Source organism: Cotesia typhae, unplaced genomic scaffold (assembly GCF_013202065.1).
Source record: "Cotesia typhae breed Kobodo isofemale line unplaced genomic scaffold, CoteBio_Ctyphae contig_27, whole genome shotgun sequence".
Lineage (NCBI taxonomy): Eukaryota > Metazoa > Arthropoda > Insecta > Hymenoptera > Braconidae > Cotesia > Cotesia typhae.
This window is the reverse complement of record NW_027423733.1, coordinates 935,867-949,240: the sequence shown is the minus strand read 5'-3', so window position 1 is coordinate 949,240 and position 13,374 is coordinate 935,867. Positions and strand designations below refer to the sequence as shown.

At 28.2% G+C, this 13,374-nt stretch overlaps 2 protein-coding genes across 4 annotated transcripts in view; one reads left to right on the top strand and one right to left on the bottom strand.

Annotated features, from left to right (window-relative positions):
* Positions 1-4,578, top strand: part of LOC141525844 (uncharacterized) — a 29,031-nt gene extending 24,453 nt beyond the window's left edge. The window contains exons 4-11 of the mRNA XM_074240512.1: positions 1,426-1,620; positions 1,769-1,858; positions 2,173-2,271; positions 2,462-2,641; positions 2,815-2,952; positions 3,908-4,016; positions 4,191-4,349; positions 4,478-4,578. Of these exons, the coding sequence (XP_074096613.1) occupies positions 1,426-1,620; positions 1,769-1,858; positions 2,173-2,271; positions 2,462-2,641; positions 2,815-2,952; positions 3,908-3,961 (756 nt within the window). The 3' untranslated portion in view covers positions 3,962-4,016; positions 4,191-4,349; positions 4,478-4,578. The remainder of the gene's footprint in view (positions 1-1,425; positions 1,621-1,768; positions 1,859-2,172; positions 2,272-2,461; positions 2,642-2,814; positions 2,953-3,907; positions 4,017-4,190; positions 4,350-4,477) is intronic.
* LOC141525843 (uncharacterized) overlaps positions 1-13,374 on the bottom strand; it is a 293,402-nt gene that overhangs the window by 53,340 nt on the left and 226,688 nt on the right. The window lies entirely within an intron of this gene.

Here is a 13,374-nt window from a genome sequence, read left to right as displayed (position 1 = left end):
TGTCGAAGATGTTAAAAAATTGGGAAAGCCGATAAACGGTGTTAAAGGTGATTGTGCAATGCAACAATTAGAACATTTTGATTGTGTTTGGGGTTTTCCTATTGACTATATGCACGGCGTTCTGTTGGGTGTATCATGACAATTGTGGGCAGTGTGGACTAAGCCAGGAACAGAATATTATTTAAAGCCGCAGCAACGAAAAGAAATTGCTGCTCATCAGCTAAAGATTGAGAGACCTCAAGAAATTCATAGACTGGTTCGAACGGTTGATCATGTCGCCAAATGGAAAGCCTCGGAATGGGAATCGTGGCTATTATTCGATAGCATTCCGTGCCTAGCCGGTATTCTCAACGAAAAATGTTTTCAATCTTATATTTTGTTAGTTTCAAGCATCTATATGTTGATGACTGATAACATAACTGAAAGAGATCTCATAATCTGTGAAATAAACATGCTCCAATTTGTACGAGATTGTCAAATTCTTTACGGTGTTAGTTCAATCACGTTTAATTTACACTCATTGCTGCACATTGTAGAATCTGTCCGGCAAAGTGGGCCATTGTGGGCAAGTTCAGCTTTTCCATTTGAAAGCATGATTTTTCTCATCAAGCGTTGCATTACAGGAGTCAGTGGTGTATCAAACCAAATTATTAATTCAGTGCTTAAAGAGAAAAATATATTCAATGCAATATCGATCACAATACTGAGTCCATTAAATGTCGAAATTATTGTAAAGATTTGTTTAAGCCACAGCGACTGAAGAATTTTACACGAAGTAATGATAATGTCATTCTTATCGGCAGTACTAAATCACCAAGTGATCAACTACTTCAATTGATAAGCCAACACTTTAACACTGCTCTTTCTGTAGAAGTTTTTGACAGATGTATTTTTAATCAGATGGTACTTCGCAGTATAGCTTATATTCGTCCCAAAAAAACGAATGACACAGTTGTCCAGCTTCGTACAAAAGAATTCATACAAATTCATGGTTTCTTTACTTTGAACAATATCTGTTATCTTTACGGTAACCAAATATCAACTGTTCCAATCATTTCTCTGCCAAATGTTCAATTATGTCATATCCTAAAAGTAACGAACATGGATAAAGACAGTATAATCATCGATATTCAATCCATAGAAAAAAAAGTTATTTTTTTTTCAACCGGAATCGATTATTACATCTGTTTATTCCCTAAAAGTTTAGGGCGATAGAATAATTACTTGATCTGCTTGCTAAACATATCTTATTATAAAAATATGTAAATTGTAGGAAATCCTGCTTTTATTCATTGTAAAAAATTAGAAATATTTTTTAATCAATTATAAGTAATGCATGATAATAATGGTAAAAAATTTTCAAATGATTGTATTTGTCGACTCAACCAACATTCGTGTACTTGATTTACTTCAATGTTTTTACAGATTATTGATAATAAGACTGGAAATCATGACAGTGATGGCAAAGAAAATTTAAAACCGATTACGAATGCAGATAATCAGAATGATGATAATCTTTCAAAAATCATCACTCCTTCGAAAAGAGAACCGACAATGAAGTTTGATTCATCTTTAGCAAAAACTGAAACTGTAAAAGAAAAGAAATTAAAAAAAAGCAAGGTTAGTCAAATTTATTTTGTTATAAATTATATAATTGTATTTTAATACTATGTTGATTAAACAAAATAGGTATAACAACTTGTATTATAGAAAAACATTAGTTGGTAAGAAAAAAATATTGAAATGCATTACATATATTATGTTACAGAAAAGAAAAGGTGATACAGGTTTACCGACAGAGACTAAATCCAAAAAGAAAAAATTTCGAAAGACCATGATTGACAAAAAATTGCAACAGGTAAAAGTTACAGTTATGTATTTAATTATTAATTGAAACATTATTAAAATATTAAAATATAAAAGATAACTAAAGATCGGAAATCAAGTATTTTATAACAAATATTTCGAAGAGTTGGGTAGCAAGTTATTAATTAACAATAATATGTTACTTGCTTAAAAGTAAATGATTTTAGGATATTCTGCGTCTATATTTTATAAAAGTAGATTTATATACAGAAGTTCAAAAGAATCTATTTGTGTTAATTAATATATATATATATATATATATATATATATATTAATATAAGTTTTCATTAATTTTTTTTTGCTCAGGATAAATCAGTTTCTAGTAAAACGCAAAAAAAAACGAGTGAAAAGACTTTGACTATCAGTCACGCTAATCATGGAAATGACAGTAAACAGGGATCAGATGTAAGTATGATTAATAATAATTTTAAAAGTTATAACAATTATTAACGATATATTTCATTATAGTAACTAACATTTTTTAAATAATTCAATTTTAATATGCATGTCTTTTATCATAAGAAGAATGTAGTTCGCTGACATTGAAATTCAATTTGAAAAACTAAATTAGTTAAATTTTTATTGATATTTTTAGGAAAAACCGAATCATTCTACTGCAACTAAAGGAATAAAACGCGAACATAATGATGAACCGACAGAAATTGCGGAAGTTGGTATGCGAAATTTTTCGCAGGGCAAGGATCAGACTGAAAATGAATCTAAAGAGTATACAAAGAAGATTGTACATGAAAATTCCAGTCAACAACAATCGAAAGTGAGTATTTCAATTGTAAATTAAAATATCAATAGTTGTTTGAAATATAAAAACTAATATTTCCAAGTTTTTAACATTTGTAAAGAGCAGAAACCTCAATTAATATCTTTTCAGACTATGTATACTTGAAATTTTTTTCTAAATTATAATTATACTTTTATATACTTTTTTAGAATGAAGATGGCACATCACAAACAATTGATGAAACAGCCGATTATAATACAAATTTATTGAATGACATCAACAAATATCTGAATGACCCACCAACAGTCAAGGTTATTGATAAAGGAAATATTCAGCAACAACATAACGTATGTACAATTGAAACAATATAATTACAATTAAAATAGTGAAATTTTTTTTTTTCGATTGAAAGATTGTGTAAAATTTGTAAATCATCAATTTTGAATTAGTCAATTATGAATAGTCTAATTTTTACAATAATTCTTTAGAAAAATACAAGAAAATTGAGTTGAATAAAGGCTTTATTAGATTTAGAAGAAATGAAGAAAATTTTGTTTAAATGAGAAAAAATGTAAACATTACAAATATCAGCTGATATTTAATTAAAACATTTATACCATCGTGAAGCATCACTTCAACATTTTTTTTATAGATAAAGAAAATCAAATGTGTCTTAATAGATAGACGCTTATTAGCCTCTAACATATGACAAGCTTTCCAATAGTGCTTTGTAAAATTACATTTTAAATATCGGCACTTTTTCAGTGATATTATGAAATATAGTATAATGATTATTGATTCAACAGTAAAATTACAAAATAGGTTAAAAATAAAAACACAAAATAAACATGGATAGAATTTAAATATAATTATTAAGAAGTAAACTTTAACAAACGTATTATTTTTCATGTTGTTTGCTCCGAAATTATAAGTTTTCATATGTCTTCTAAATCACTCAAAATTAGATAATCATGAGCCAATACGATAGTTTGTTACAAGGGTTTGAACGACATCTTTTTCTTTTGATGAAAATCATATCAAGTTTATTAAAGCGTTTTATTTTTAAAAATCTAAAAGTAACTTACAAGTTTCTTAGTAATAAAATAAATTGAAATTTTGCAACTATGAATATCGACTTATTTAGTTTACGGAAATTTCGAAATAGTCCGACAGTAGTAAAAAGCGTAAAAAGTAACATAACATTTTATTGTATTTTTTTACGTCAATGCAATTGCAACTCACAGTACATTTAGTATAATTAATAGAACTATAGGTATTATTAAAGTTACAATTAATCTACAGGTATTCGATGAAGCCTCGTGTTCTAATACTCAAACTATTAAAGATAAATATTAAGACTAGTCAACAATCATTGAAGCCCAAAAAGACCAAGAGTGGAACAGTTTCAAAGGTACAAAAAACAAAATTATAAAAAGTTAAAAGAAGTGATTGTTTAGTGTTACTAGAGATTTTATATTCACAATTTTTGTGACCGTGAAACTAAAAAATTACAATTCAAAGTATAAATAAATATATATTATAAATATATGTATATAAATCTATATAATTTAACTTTTTATTTTAGGTGAAGACTAAGAAAAAATCCGATAAAGCTGAATCTCGTCATGAAAAATTGCAATATGTAATTGAACAAGTAGAAGAAATGAAAAAAGTGTCGAAAATTTTCAACAATTAGCCTCAACAGCATTCCAGACACTCTTATCTAACTGGCAGCAATTTCAGAGTAATATTAAAATATATTTTTATTCTGCAATTGCAAATATTTCAACTTATTATTTTATAAATGATGGTTTGAAAAAAATTATCTTATATTATATTGAAAAGAACGTTAATCGACTTTTCGATGTTTAGGTACGCGGGCAGCAATACCATCAGCAGTCAAGGCAATTGATTTTGAAAATATCCAAGTACCTCCACTAGTAGGTTTTATTCGATCGGACACTGGAATGGTAAGTCTTCAATATAATTAGGTAGCTCCATTACAATCAATAATTTATTGTTGATTTGAAAATGAAGAGTTAATGATTAGAAGAATAACGTCAAAAAATTGAATTTGCTATAATTAACTGTTTGATTGCTAATATATATCTTTCTAATAATTTCTAAATATTCCTAACTCTACTTCGTAGTCAATTATCTCCATAAGTTTTGTATAAAATTTTAATTAATTAAATATGAGCTTTAATGTGTGATTTTTAACTAGAAAAAAATGTTTATTTTTTTTTTTTTTTGATAAGTGCATTTTTTTTTAGTTATCAAAAATAATAAAAATTTTAGAATTGGTCTGATAAAATAACTATTCTTGGATTTTTCTCTTTGTAGATTCATTGTGGACAAAATATTTGGATTACTACGCAAGATTACACCAATGCAAAAGCTGCATCGTCATCAGAGTCTATGTTTGTCAAAAATATAGCGATGAATATATTTACAAGAGAAGTTCTTAAAAATAGTAGTATAACGGGCAATAGTAGTAATCGGACCAAAGGACCTGCAAAGCCGAAACTGGATCCGACTAAAATGCTTGCCGTAAGAGGTGAATAAGTTGTCTACTTATTAAAAAAGTAAAATTCCCCTAAGCTAATCATACGTTTCTGCAAATATTTATAGATATTATTTAGCGGAGCACAGAAAACTTCCAGAAAAAGTAATTAATGTTAAAGTCGATGAGTACGTGGAATATATCCGGCAAAAAATTGCGGACTTAATTAGACCTCCGAAGAAGACGCCATCAGAAGGTAACTAATGTTTATTCTAACACCAATTCGAACGTAATAAAGTCAAAATTAAAACGACTACCTTTGCACGCCATAGTTCACAATATTTTTTCAATTTTAATCTAAAATAAATTGTTACTTATATATTTTAGCAGCTGAAGCAACAAAGGATGATAAAAAAATTAAAAAAAAACTGCCGAAAGCTCGAAAGGGTAAACAAGATGTTTCGAGCTCCAGTGAAAGTAGCGACTCCGGTGAAGACAGTGAAGCTTCAGACGGTGAAGCTTCAGACAGTGAAGATAATACCAATTAAGTCATTGCATTAACTTTACTTTTTAAATATTTAATCAGATAAATTTTTTCTATTTTCAAACTTCTTCATTTTTAGTTAATAAAATTAAGTAATATATAATACAGTACAAAAATACTATAATAAAGGTATCATGTTCAAGAAAAAATAAAATGATATATACTACATAAATATTTTAATTTTGTTTTAACTTAAAGATATAACGATCTAATGATGTTCATAACACATGAATAATTAAATAATCAGACAACTTTTGGCCAAAAAGATATTCCATTATCGCATGGACCGTTTGCGGCGGGGAAGAGGGTCATTTAGCAGCCGAAATGATTGAAGATTTTGTAAAGTTTCACGATAAAAATTTTTTGAGTACACAGATAAATTAAGTAATTCTTAAACTAAAACAATGGTTAAGTATTCAATTGAAGCTTATTCAATAAGCTTTCTGATGTAAATTACATGAATGAAATAAGTTATCCGAATTAAAAGTTATCCATGGTAAAAGTATGCTTTTTTTAATTTAAAAATGTTTTATTTGGTCGAATTTTTAAATTAATTGACCGAGTTTGATTAAAGTGATCGTCCATGGAATAAGTAAGCTACGTTTCATTGAGATCTGTTCAGAACTATAGACACTTGGTAACAAGTCACGTTCTACGTTGAAAAAAAAAATAGTTAATAACGATAAATAAATTAATGAAAATTCTCTTAGATTCTGTTATAGCGAAATATATGGTTAGTTTGACGTAATACTGATAAGTAATCAGAAAAGCGGAAATCAAATTCATTCGTAATTACTGTTTCGAAACGATACGTGAAAGAATCATATTTATCAGGTACAAGCCCTATAAAAACTAATTGTATCCTTACTCGGATTACTTTATAAAATGTCATCTATTGTCAAAATTGGAAAAACGATAGAGAACTATAAAAGCATTACAAGTAAATTATTTTGAATTCCATTAGGGAATAACAATTCTTGGTTTGATAAAACTCCGATTCATTATCATAAAAGCAACTATCAAACTTATAGGCAATTACTGTTTCGAAACAATTCACATAAGGCGTATATTTATCAAGAACAAATCCTATAAAAACTAATTGTATTCTCACTTGAATTATCTTATAAAAATGTCGTTCATTTTAATGTGAGATAATACAATAAAAATCTACGTGCATATCACTGGCAAAGTCTAATAATAAAAATTTGAAATTCATCTGCAATTACCACATCAGAATGATAGTCCTCACTTGAAGCTACTAAAGATATACAACTGTCTTTGCAAATAGATTATCATATTTCTTTATGGGTATTTTCGATAATAATTTCGTAGAAAACTACGATGCAAGTACCTATTCTGTACTGATTCAGCCTCGTAAGCTTCTATCAACAAAATCCATTCTCAATCCATAGCCACTTGGAAATACTAATAGAATTTAGTTGGTCTTACTCGTACCACATAAAATCCAATAAATTTATTATTTTTTTCGTTTATCAGACAGTATTTGGAATTCCTGTTTCAAAAACACAATAGCTAACAATAACTTCCAATCAATCATTGTTTTTTATTTGGATCTATGTGGATCTTTCAGCAGGGTATTGGCGATTTAGTTCCCTTTGATGATTCTGTATGGGAATTATACTTGTGTTTGTATGATATTTATGATATTGTCATGAGCTCAACAATTTCCAAAAGTGAAATAATTCATTTGGAGCAACTTATAAAAATGCACAATCAATTATACATTGAATCTTTTTCAGAAAATTTGAAGCCTAAGCATCATCTAATATTACATGTCCCATCTATAATAAAAAATATGGGACCATCAAATGATTTTTCATGTGCAAAATATGAATCCTTCCATAAGCTTTCAAAAGCACAGGCTAACATAGTGAATTCGCGTGTTAATATAATTCATACTGTAGCACTTAAAATTCAACTGCATCTTTGTTACAAAATTATCAGTAAAAGTGGTTTAGAAGATCGCTTTGAATGTGGTGATGTTAGTGACGTTGATAATTATACAGATAATGCTTTTTCTTTTTGGAAAGGTGTTGAAAAATACTCTGTGTCGTGGCTTAAAGTTAATGGAATGCTTTATAAGCCTAGTTATTTGATTTATGTAAAAAATGATGATAATAACGACCCAGTGTTTGGTTTTATCACTAATATAATTATTTGTAAGACGGATGATGTATATATACTGTATAAAGAATGTTTTAACCACGGTTTTTTAAATAATATCAAATGTTATGAAATTTCCCTACCATTTGAAAAGTCTGAACAAATTTTGTTACTAAATAAAAATGTATATAGGCGTTGCATTAAATCCCATGTTACTGGCAATGGAAAAACTGTTGTTTCTCGGCGTAATTTATAAAAAATAAATTCAGTTTAACAATGTATTTATTTGATTTTTATTTCTGTTATTGTATTTTTAGTTCCTTCAAATGTGTCTGATACAATCGACTAATTTTATAAATATTATTTCTTATGGAAATTAATTAAATAAATAAATGAATAAACCCTGGTTAAAAATATTGATTGAAAAGGATTGAAAATGATGAAATTAGAATACTTTTGAATAATTTCAATTCTTTTTCATGTATATATAGATATACAGTTCACATAGGGTGACTGATTCCCAATACTTTTCAATCAATATTTTTAATCAGGGAATACACACGCATATATACATATATATATATATATATATATATATATATATATATATATATATATATATATATATATAAATATATATGTATATATAAATATATATATGCTTAGATAAATATGTATTGGAATAGTTTACTATAATAGACAATAATTATGATACCGAAATATGAAAATTAAGTTAGCCGACATCTGAAAATTTTTAGAATTTTTTTTATTGAAAAAATTATTACAAAAAAAATTTAAAAAAAAAATTCCACATGTAAAAAATTTGAAAAACTATCCGTGTAATGTTTTAAAAATTTTTTTTTATCAATTGAATTAGAAATAAAATAATAACTTTTTCGCTGTCGGCTAATTTTAATTTCATTACCGAAATTAGCAGACATCTGTCAATTTTTTAAATTTTTATTACAGGTCAACGATAAAAAAACATATTTAAAAAAAAAATATGCACTTGTAATTATTTTTAATTTTTAGACGTGTAATTTTTTAATTAAAATTTATTCATAATAATTTTATTATTATAAAAGTCCAAAAAATTGACAGATGTCTGTTAATTTATGAAAATTGAGTTACCTGATATCTAAAAATTTTTTGAATTTGTTTTATTAAAAAAATTGTTACAAAAGAAATTAAAAAAAAAAATTCATTTGTAAAAAAATTGAAAAATTATAAGTTCAATTTTTTAAAATATTTTTCAATTTTAATTTAATAAATGAAAAAAAAAAATTAATAACGTCGGCTAACTTTAGTTTTATTGTTAATTTCAGAATAATTAATAATTCCAAAAAAAGTGCCCATTTTACCCCAAACGTTCGATATGTCTACGTTTACTACTTTCCTAACCTAAAACCAAAAATCATTGCTTTGAGTATATTCAAACATACCATTTGTTTATAGTTAACAAATCTCATTTGGTTGAAATATATCATTGTTTGCACCAAAGAAATATTTGTTAACTATAAACAAATCTGGATTTCATTCAAATATACTAGAAGTTTGTCTCAAATAAATCAATTTGTTTGTATCAAATAAATATTTCTGGTGATATTTAAATAAGAGATTTATTTATAGTTAACAAGCCTCATTTCATTTAAATAAACTGTTTTCTCAGTGTAGTTTTGGATTTAGTGATTTTCCTGGGGGCTTATACCCGAAAATCTCTCAATCGACCTTGCGGGAAAAATTTAACAACTAAAAGATTATCAATTAATTAATTAACATCCGTAAAATTTGTGAAATTTATTGTTATAATTTTTATAATAATTATCTTAAGAAAAATTGAGTAATTTTGTCACGTGGAAAATAACCGACAAACTTTTATTCGTGGAATTTTGGTCGAGCGTCAGTACATTTTTGTTTCGCAGTAAATTCCAATACCCAAGGTCAAGTAAAACTTAGTTAGCGAATGTTCTAGCAAATAAAATTTGAATATTTCGACTTGTGTCGAATTTTTTATAATTGATAAAACGATTAGAAAATTATTAAGAATATTATATTAGGAATTATTTAATAAAAATATTTTATATTATAAAATTATTTTATCACGTGTGAATTTAGTAAAATTTTGGGATTAAGTCCGTTATTTTCTTGTAGATTAATATGGTATTAACTTGACAAGCATTTTGTGATTTTAATTAAAAGATCACAAATATTTCGTTTTATGGTTTTGTTTTATTGATTACTGCCGGTTCCTTTACATTCACTTAATAGGTACATAAGTCGGTAAAGGTCAGGTATAAGATGCTCGGCGAGCTTGGACATAGGTTTGTCAGTAAGCAATGCGCTCGGCGAGCGTGGTCAATGGTAACTTGGTAACTGTCTTATTCGATTTTTTGTCCAACTATCGTCAGTCAGAGAGTGCAATTTTGGGAAGGGTATTTTGGTTTTTGGTTGGTGGAAAATAACTAGGGTTGGGGAATTGTTGCTAAATGAGAGGATCCTGGAAAGGGTATTATTTATTTAACGCAGGGTTTAAACGAAGCGTGGGAAGGTTTGCTAAGTTGGAAAATGGTCTGGTAAACATCTGATAAACAGATGGGTTGTAAAATTTTGTCCGTTTGTGTCGAAGGTTAGTCTCAGTCATTCAAGGGATTATTTTACAATGGCAATTACTTGAGTTGGAATGTCATAAATTTCCGAATTTTAAGTTTTCTGATGTCTTTGTGAAAGTCTGTCGAAATATTTTAGAAAACATGAGTAAACTTAAAAATACATCACAATTTTCTCTTAACTTATAAAAAACTAAAGTACATAACTGAACATCCGTGAAGTAATTAAATTAAAATTACCGAGAATTAATAATTATTGGCGTGGACATTAAGCCCAAAGAATTAGTTATTTTGAGTCAAAAAGGTCACAGGAAAATTTAGTCAGAATTAGTTAATTAAACTTGTGTTAGTAATTTTGAACTTGATTGTAAAAATTTATATTGTGATTAATTTATTTAGCAAAAGTTGATTCAAGGTATTAAGCCTCTCGTTCGAAATAATGACGTAGGAATTTTAAGCTATTTTAATACTTTAATACAGAGTTAACATTTACAATCGGAAATTGAAAGTCGGATATTAGTTCAAAGTTAATTCAAATTGGTTGTTAATTGAAAGTTATCCTACTATTAAATACTAATGATTGAATAATTTTAATTTAATAATATTGTAATTAAATTAAATTCATTTTTAATTTAAGTTTATAAAATTCAATTAAGCAAAGTGTGGGTTATGTGTGTGAAGAATTGTACGGGTTATGCGTGATGGAGAGTGTTAATAGTGTTAAGTTTGGTAGTCCGGTGGACTTGTAATTTTAAGCTTAGTTGTAGGACAGGTGTGGGAGACCGTTTGTTAGAAAAAGCCCGTCTAGTCATCGTATCGTCGTTGGGAGGTTCGTTTGTAAATATCGTTTATTTCGCAGTTATTCTCCGCTTCGTTAGATAATAAGTTAATTATAGTGTGTGTGAGTGAGCGCTTAAATTGTTAAATTTGTTATTTTTAAATGTTAATAAATATCGATATATTGTTAATTAATTATTTATTATTCAGCAGCACCTTCCTCCACTCTCTCTACCCTAAGATAAGATTTCTCAGCTCTGGACCGGTTCCAGGAACCGTGATTAAAAATCCTGGTGGCGCCCTAATAATTATATTGTTTGTTAGTTTTGATTGTTTATTTATAAAATTGATTAGGGGCCAACCTGAGCAGATTTAACTGTTACAGATTATTATATTATTATTTGCCTTATTGAATCAGATGCTATAAATTATATTATTTAAACAAAATTTATTGTTTATATTATTTAAAATAAATTCTTTCACTTTCAATTTTACTTTCACTTCTTGATTTTCTTTACACACTTTCTTTGTGCTCGCTTGCTCAATCCTACTATACCTTCTTTATTCACATCCATTTTCCAATTAAAGGGGAAATATTTACAGAAAAAGGGGTATATAGTACTTATTTACAAGCGATACTCATTGTTTAACAATTGAACCAGCGCTTCTGTTCACCTGCCTTGATAGCTTATTCCTTTTCCGCAAGTTCGGATCGCTGATTGATTGCTCGGCGCTGCCCTTGGTTGATTTTCATTTTTGGTAATTTTTAAAGAAATTATCTGGCGTCTCACGGGGTTCCTGATCCAGCCTGTGGGCCACCGGACCTATTTATTTATCTTTCAGGGCAAGCGTACTCTACTCTACCCGGCCGGTATCTCCGCCTCCAGTATTAACTTATCGACAGGGAAAAGTATTGTTACAAATTTATAAACATGTGCATGTAGAAGTTCGTTGATGAATACTTGTCGATCTTGAGCGGTTCAAGTATCAGAACCAAACATATTTTTGACAAACAATTTAGGTGAACGACGTTTTGTATCAATAATATGTTTGCAAACTTCGGCTGATTTTAGATGAATGATGAAAGAGTGCGACAATGGTTTGGACAAAGCTTGGAGCTAGAACCACTTTGCTTCCATTTGGAGTTGAATTAACGAATATCCAATATATCAGTAGTAAGGTTAGCAACGACAAGCCTATTGAAGATTCTATGGACAATTTGTTCCGATATTTAATCAGTAGCAAGAATCTCAGAAAGAAGAAGCTCAGAAGACATGATACTCAGCAGCCTGATAGAAAGATGAAGCTGAAGCACCAGCAACAGAATCAAGAGCAGCTTGTATCATGATTGATGCAGCATTATCATCCCATTTCTGTGAGTTTAAATTTAATTCATTGCTGATATCACTGGTATCCTTTTGTGCTAATGCTTGACTTATTAGGGCAAATAAAAGCAGAAATATGTTTTGAATCGGAGCAGCAAAATTAGACGTGCTCATGATACTTAGGTGACTCTAGACTATCTAAATATAGCCATCAAAATTTTCGATGTAACCATATCAGGCCTGATATGATCTGATATGTTTATGTATAATTTTGGATAGAACCTGATATAAACAGATGACCTTATATGAAAATTGGAGATATCAGGTCTGACATAGCTTGATCAGGAATCATACGGCTTGATCTGACCTGATATAATTTGATCTGGGTTGATATAATTTGATATATCTATTTACAACTTGTTGATATATTCTGATATAGCTTGACATGGCCTGACATAATTTGATATGCCCGTTTATAACTTTTTGATATATTCTCATATAATTTTGTCAGATCGGATCTGTCTTAATAGAATCAAGTAAAGCCAAATCAGTGATAATTCTGTTATACGGTCACTAGGTTTTTTATGTATAAGAATCGACAAATTTAGATTATTAATTTTTTTTAATTAATATATTTTATGGCAGATTTACGATATAAGTTATAATAATGGTAAAATATATAAATTAAAAAAAAATGTTCAAAGCTGCTCTAAAAACTCTTTAATTAGTTTTGTACTATGTAAATCGCTTATAACTTCGAAACGGCTTAACCGATCGGAACCAACTTAGTGGTGATCTAAAGAGTATTGATACCCTGAAATTTTCTAAAAATTTGAACTAATTCCGTTATCTACATTTTGAGGACTCTCAAAAACAAAATTTCTAGAAAA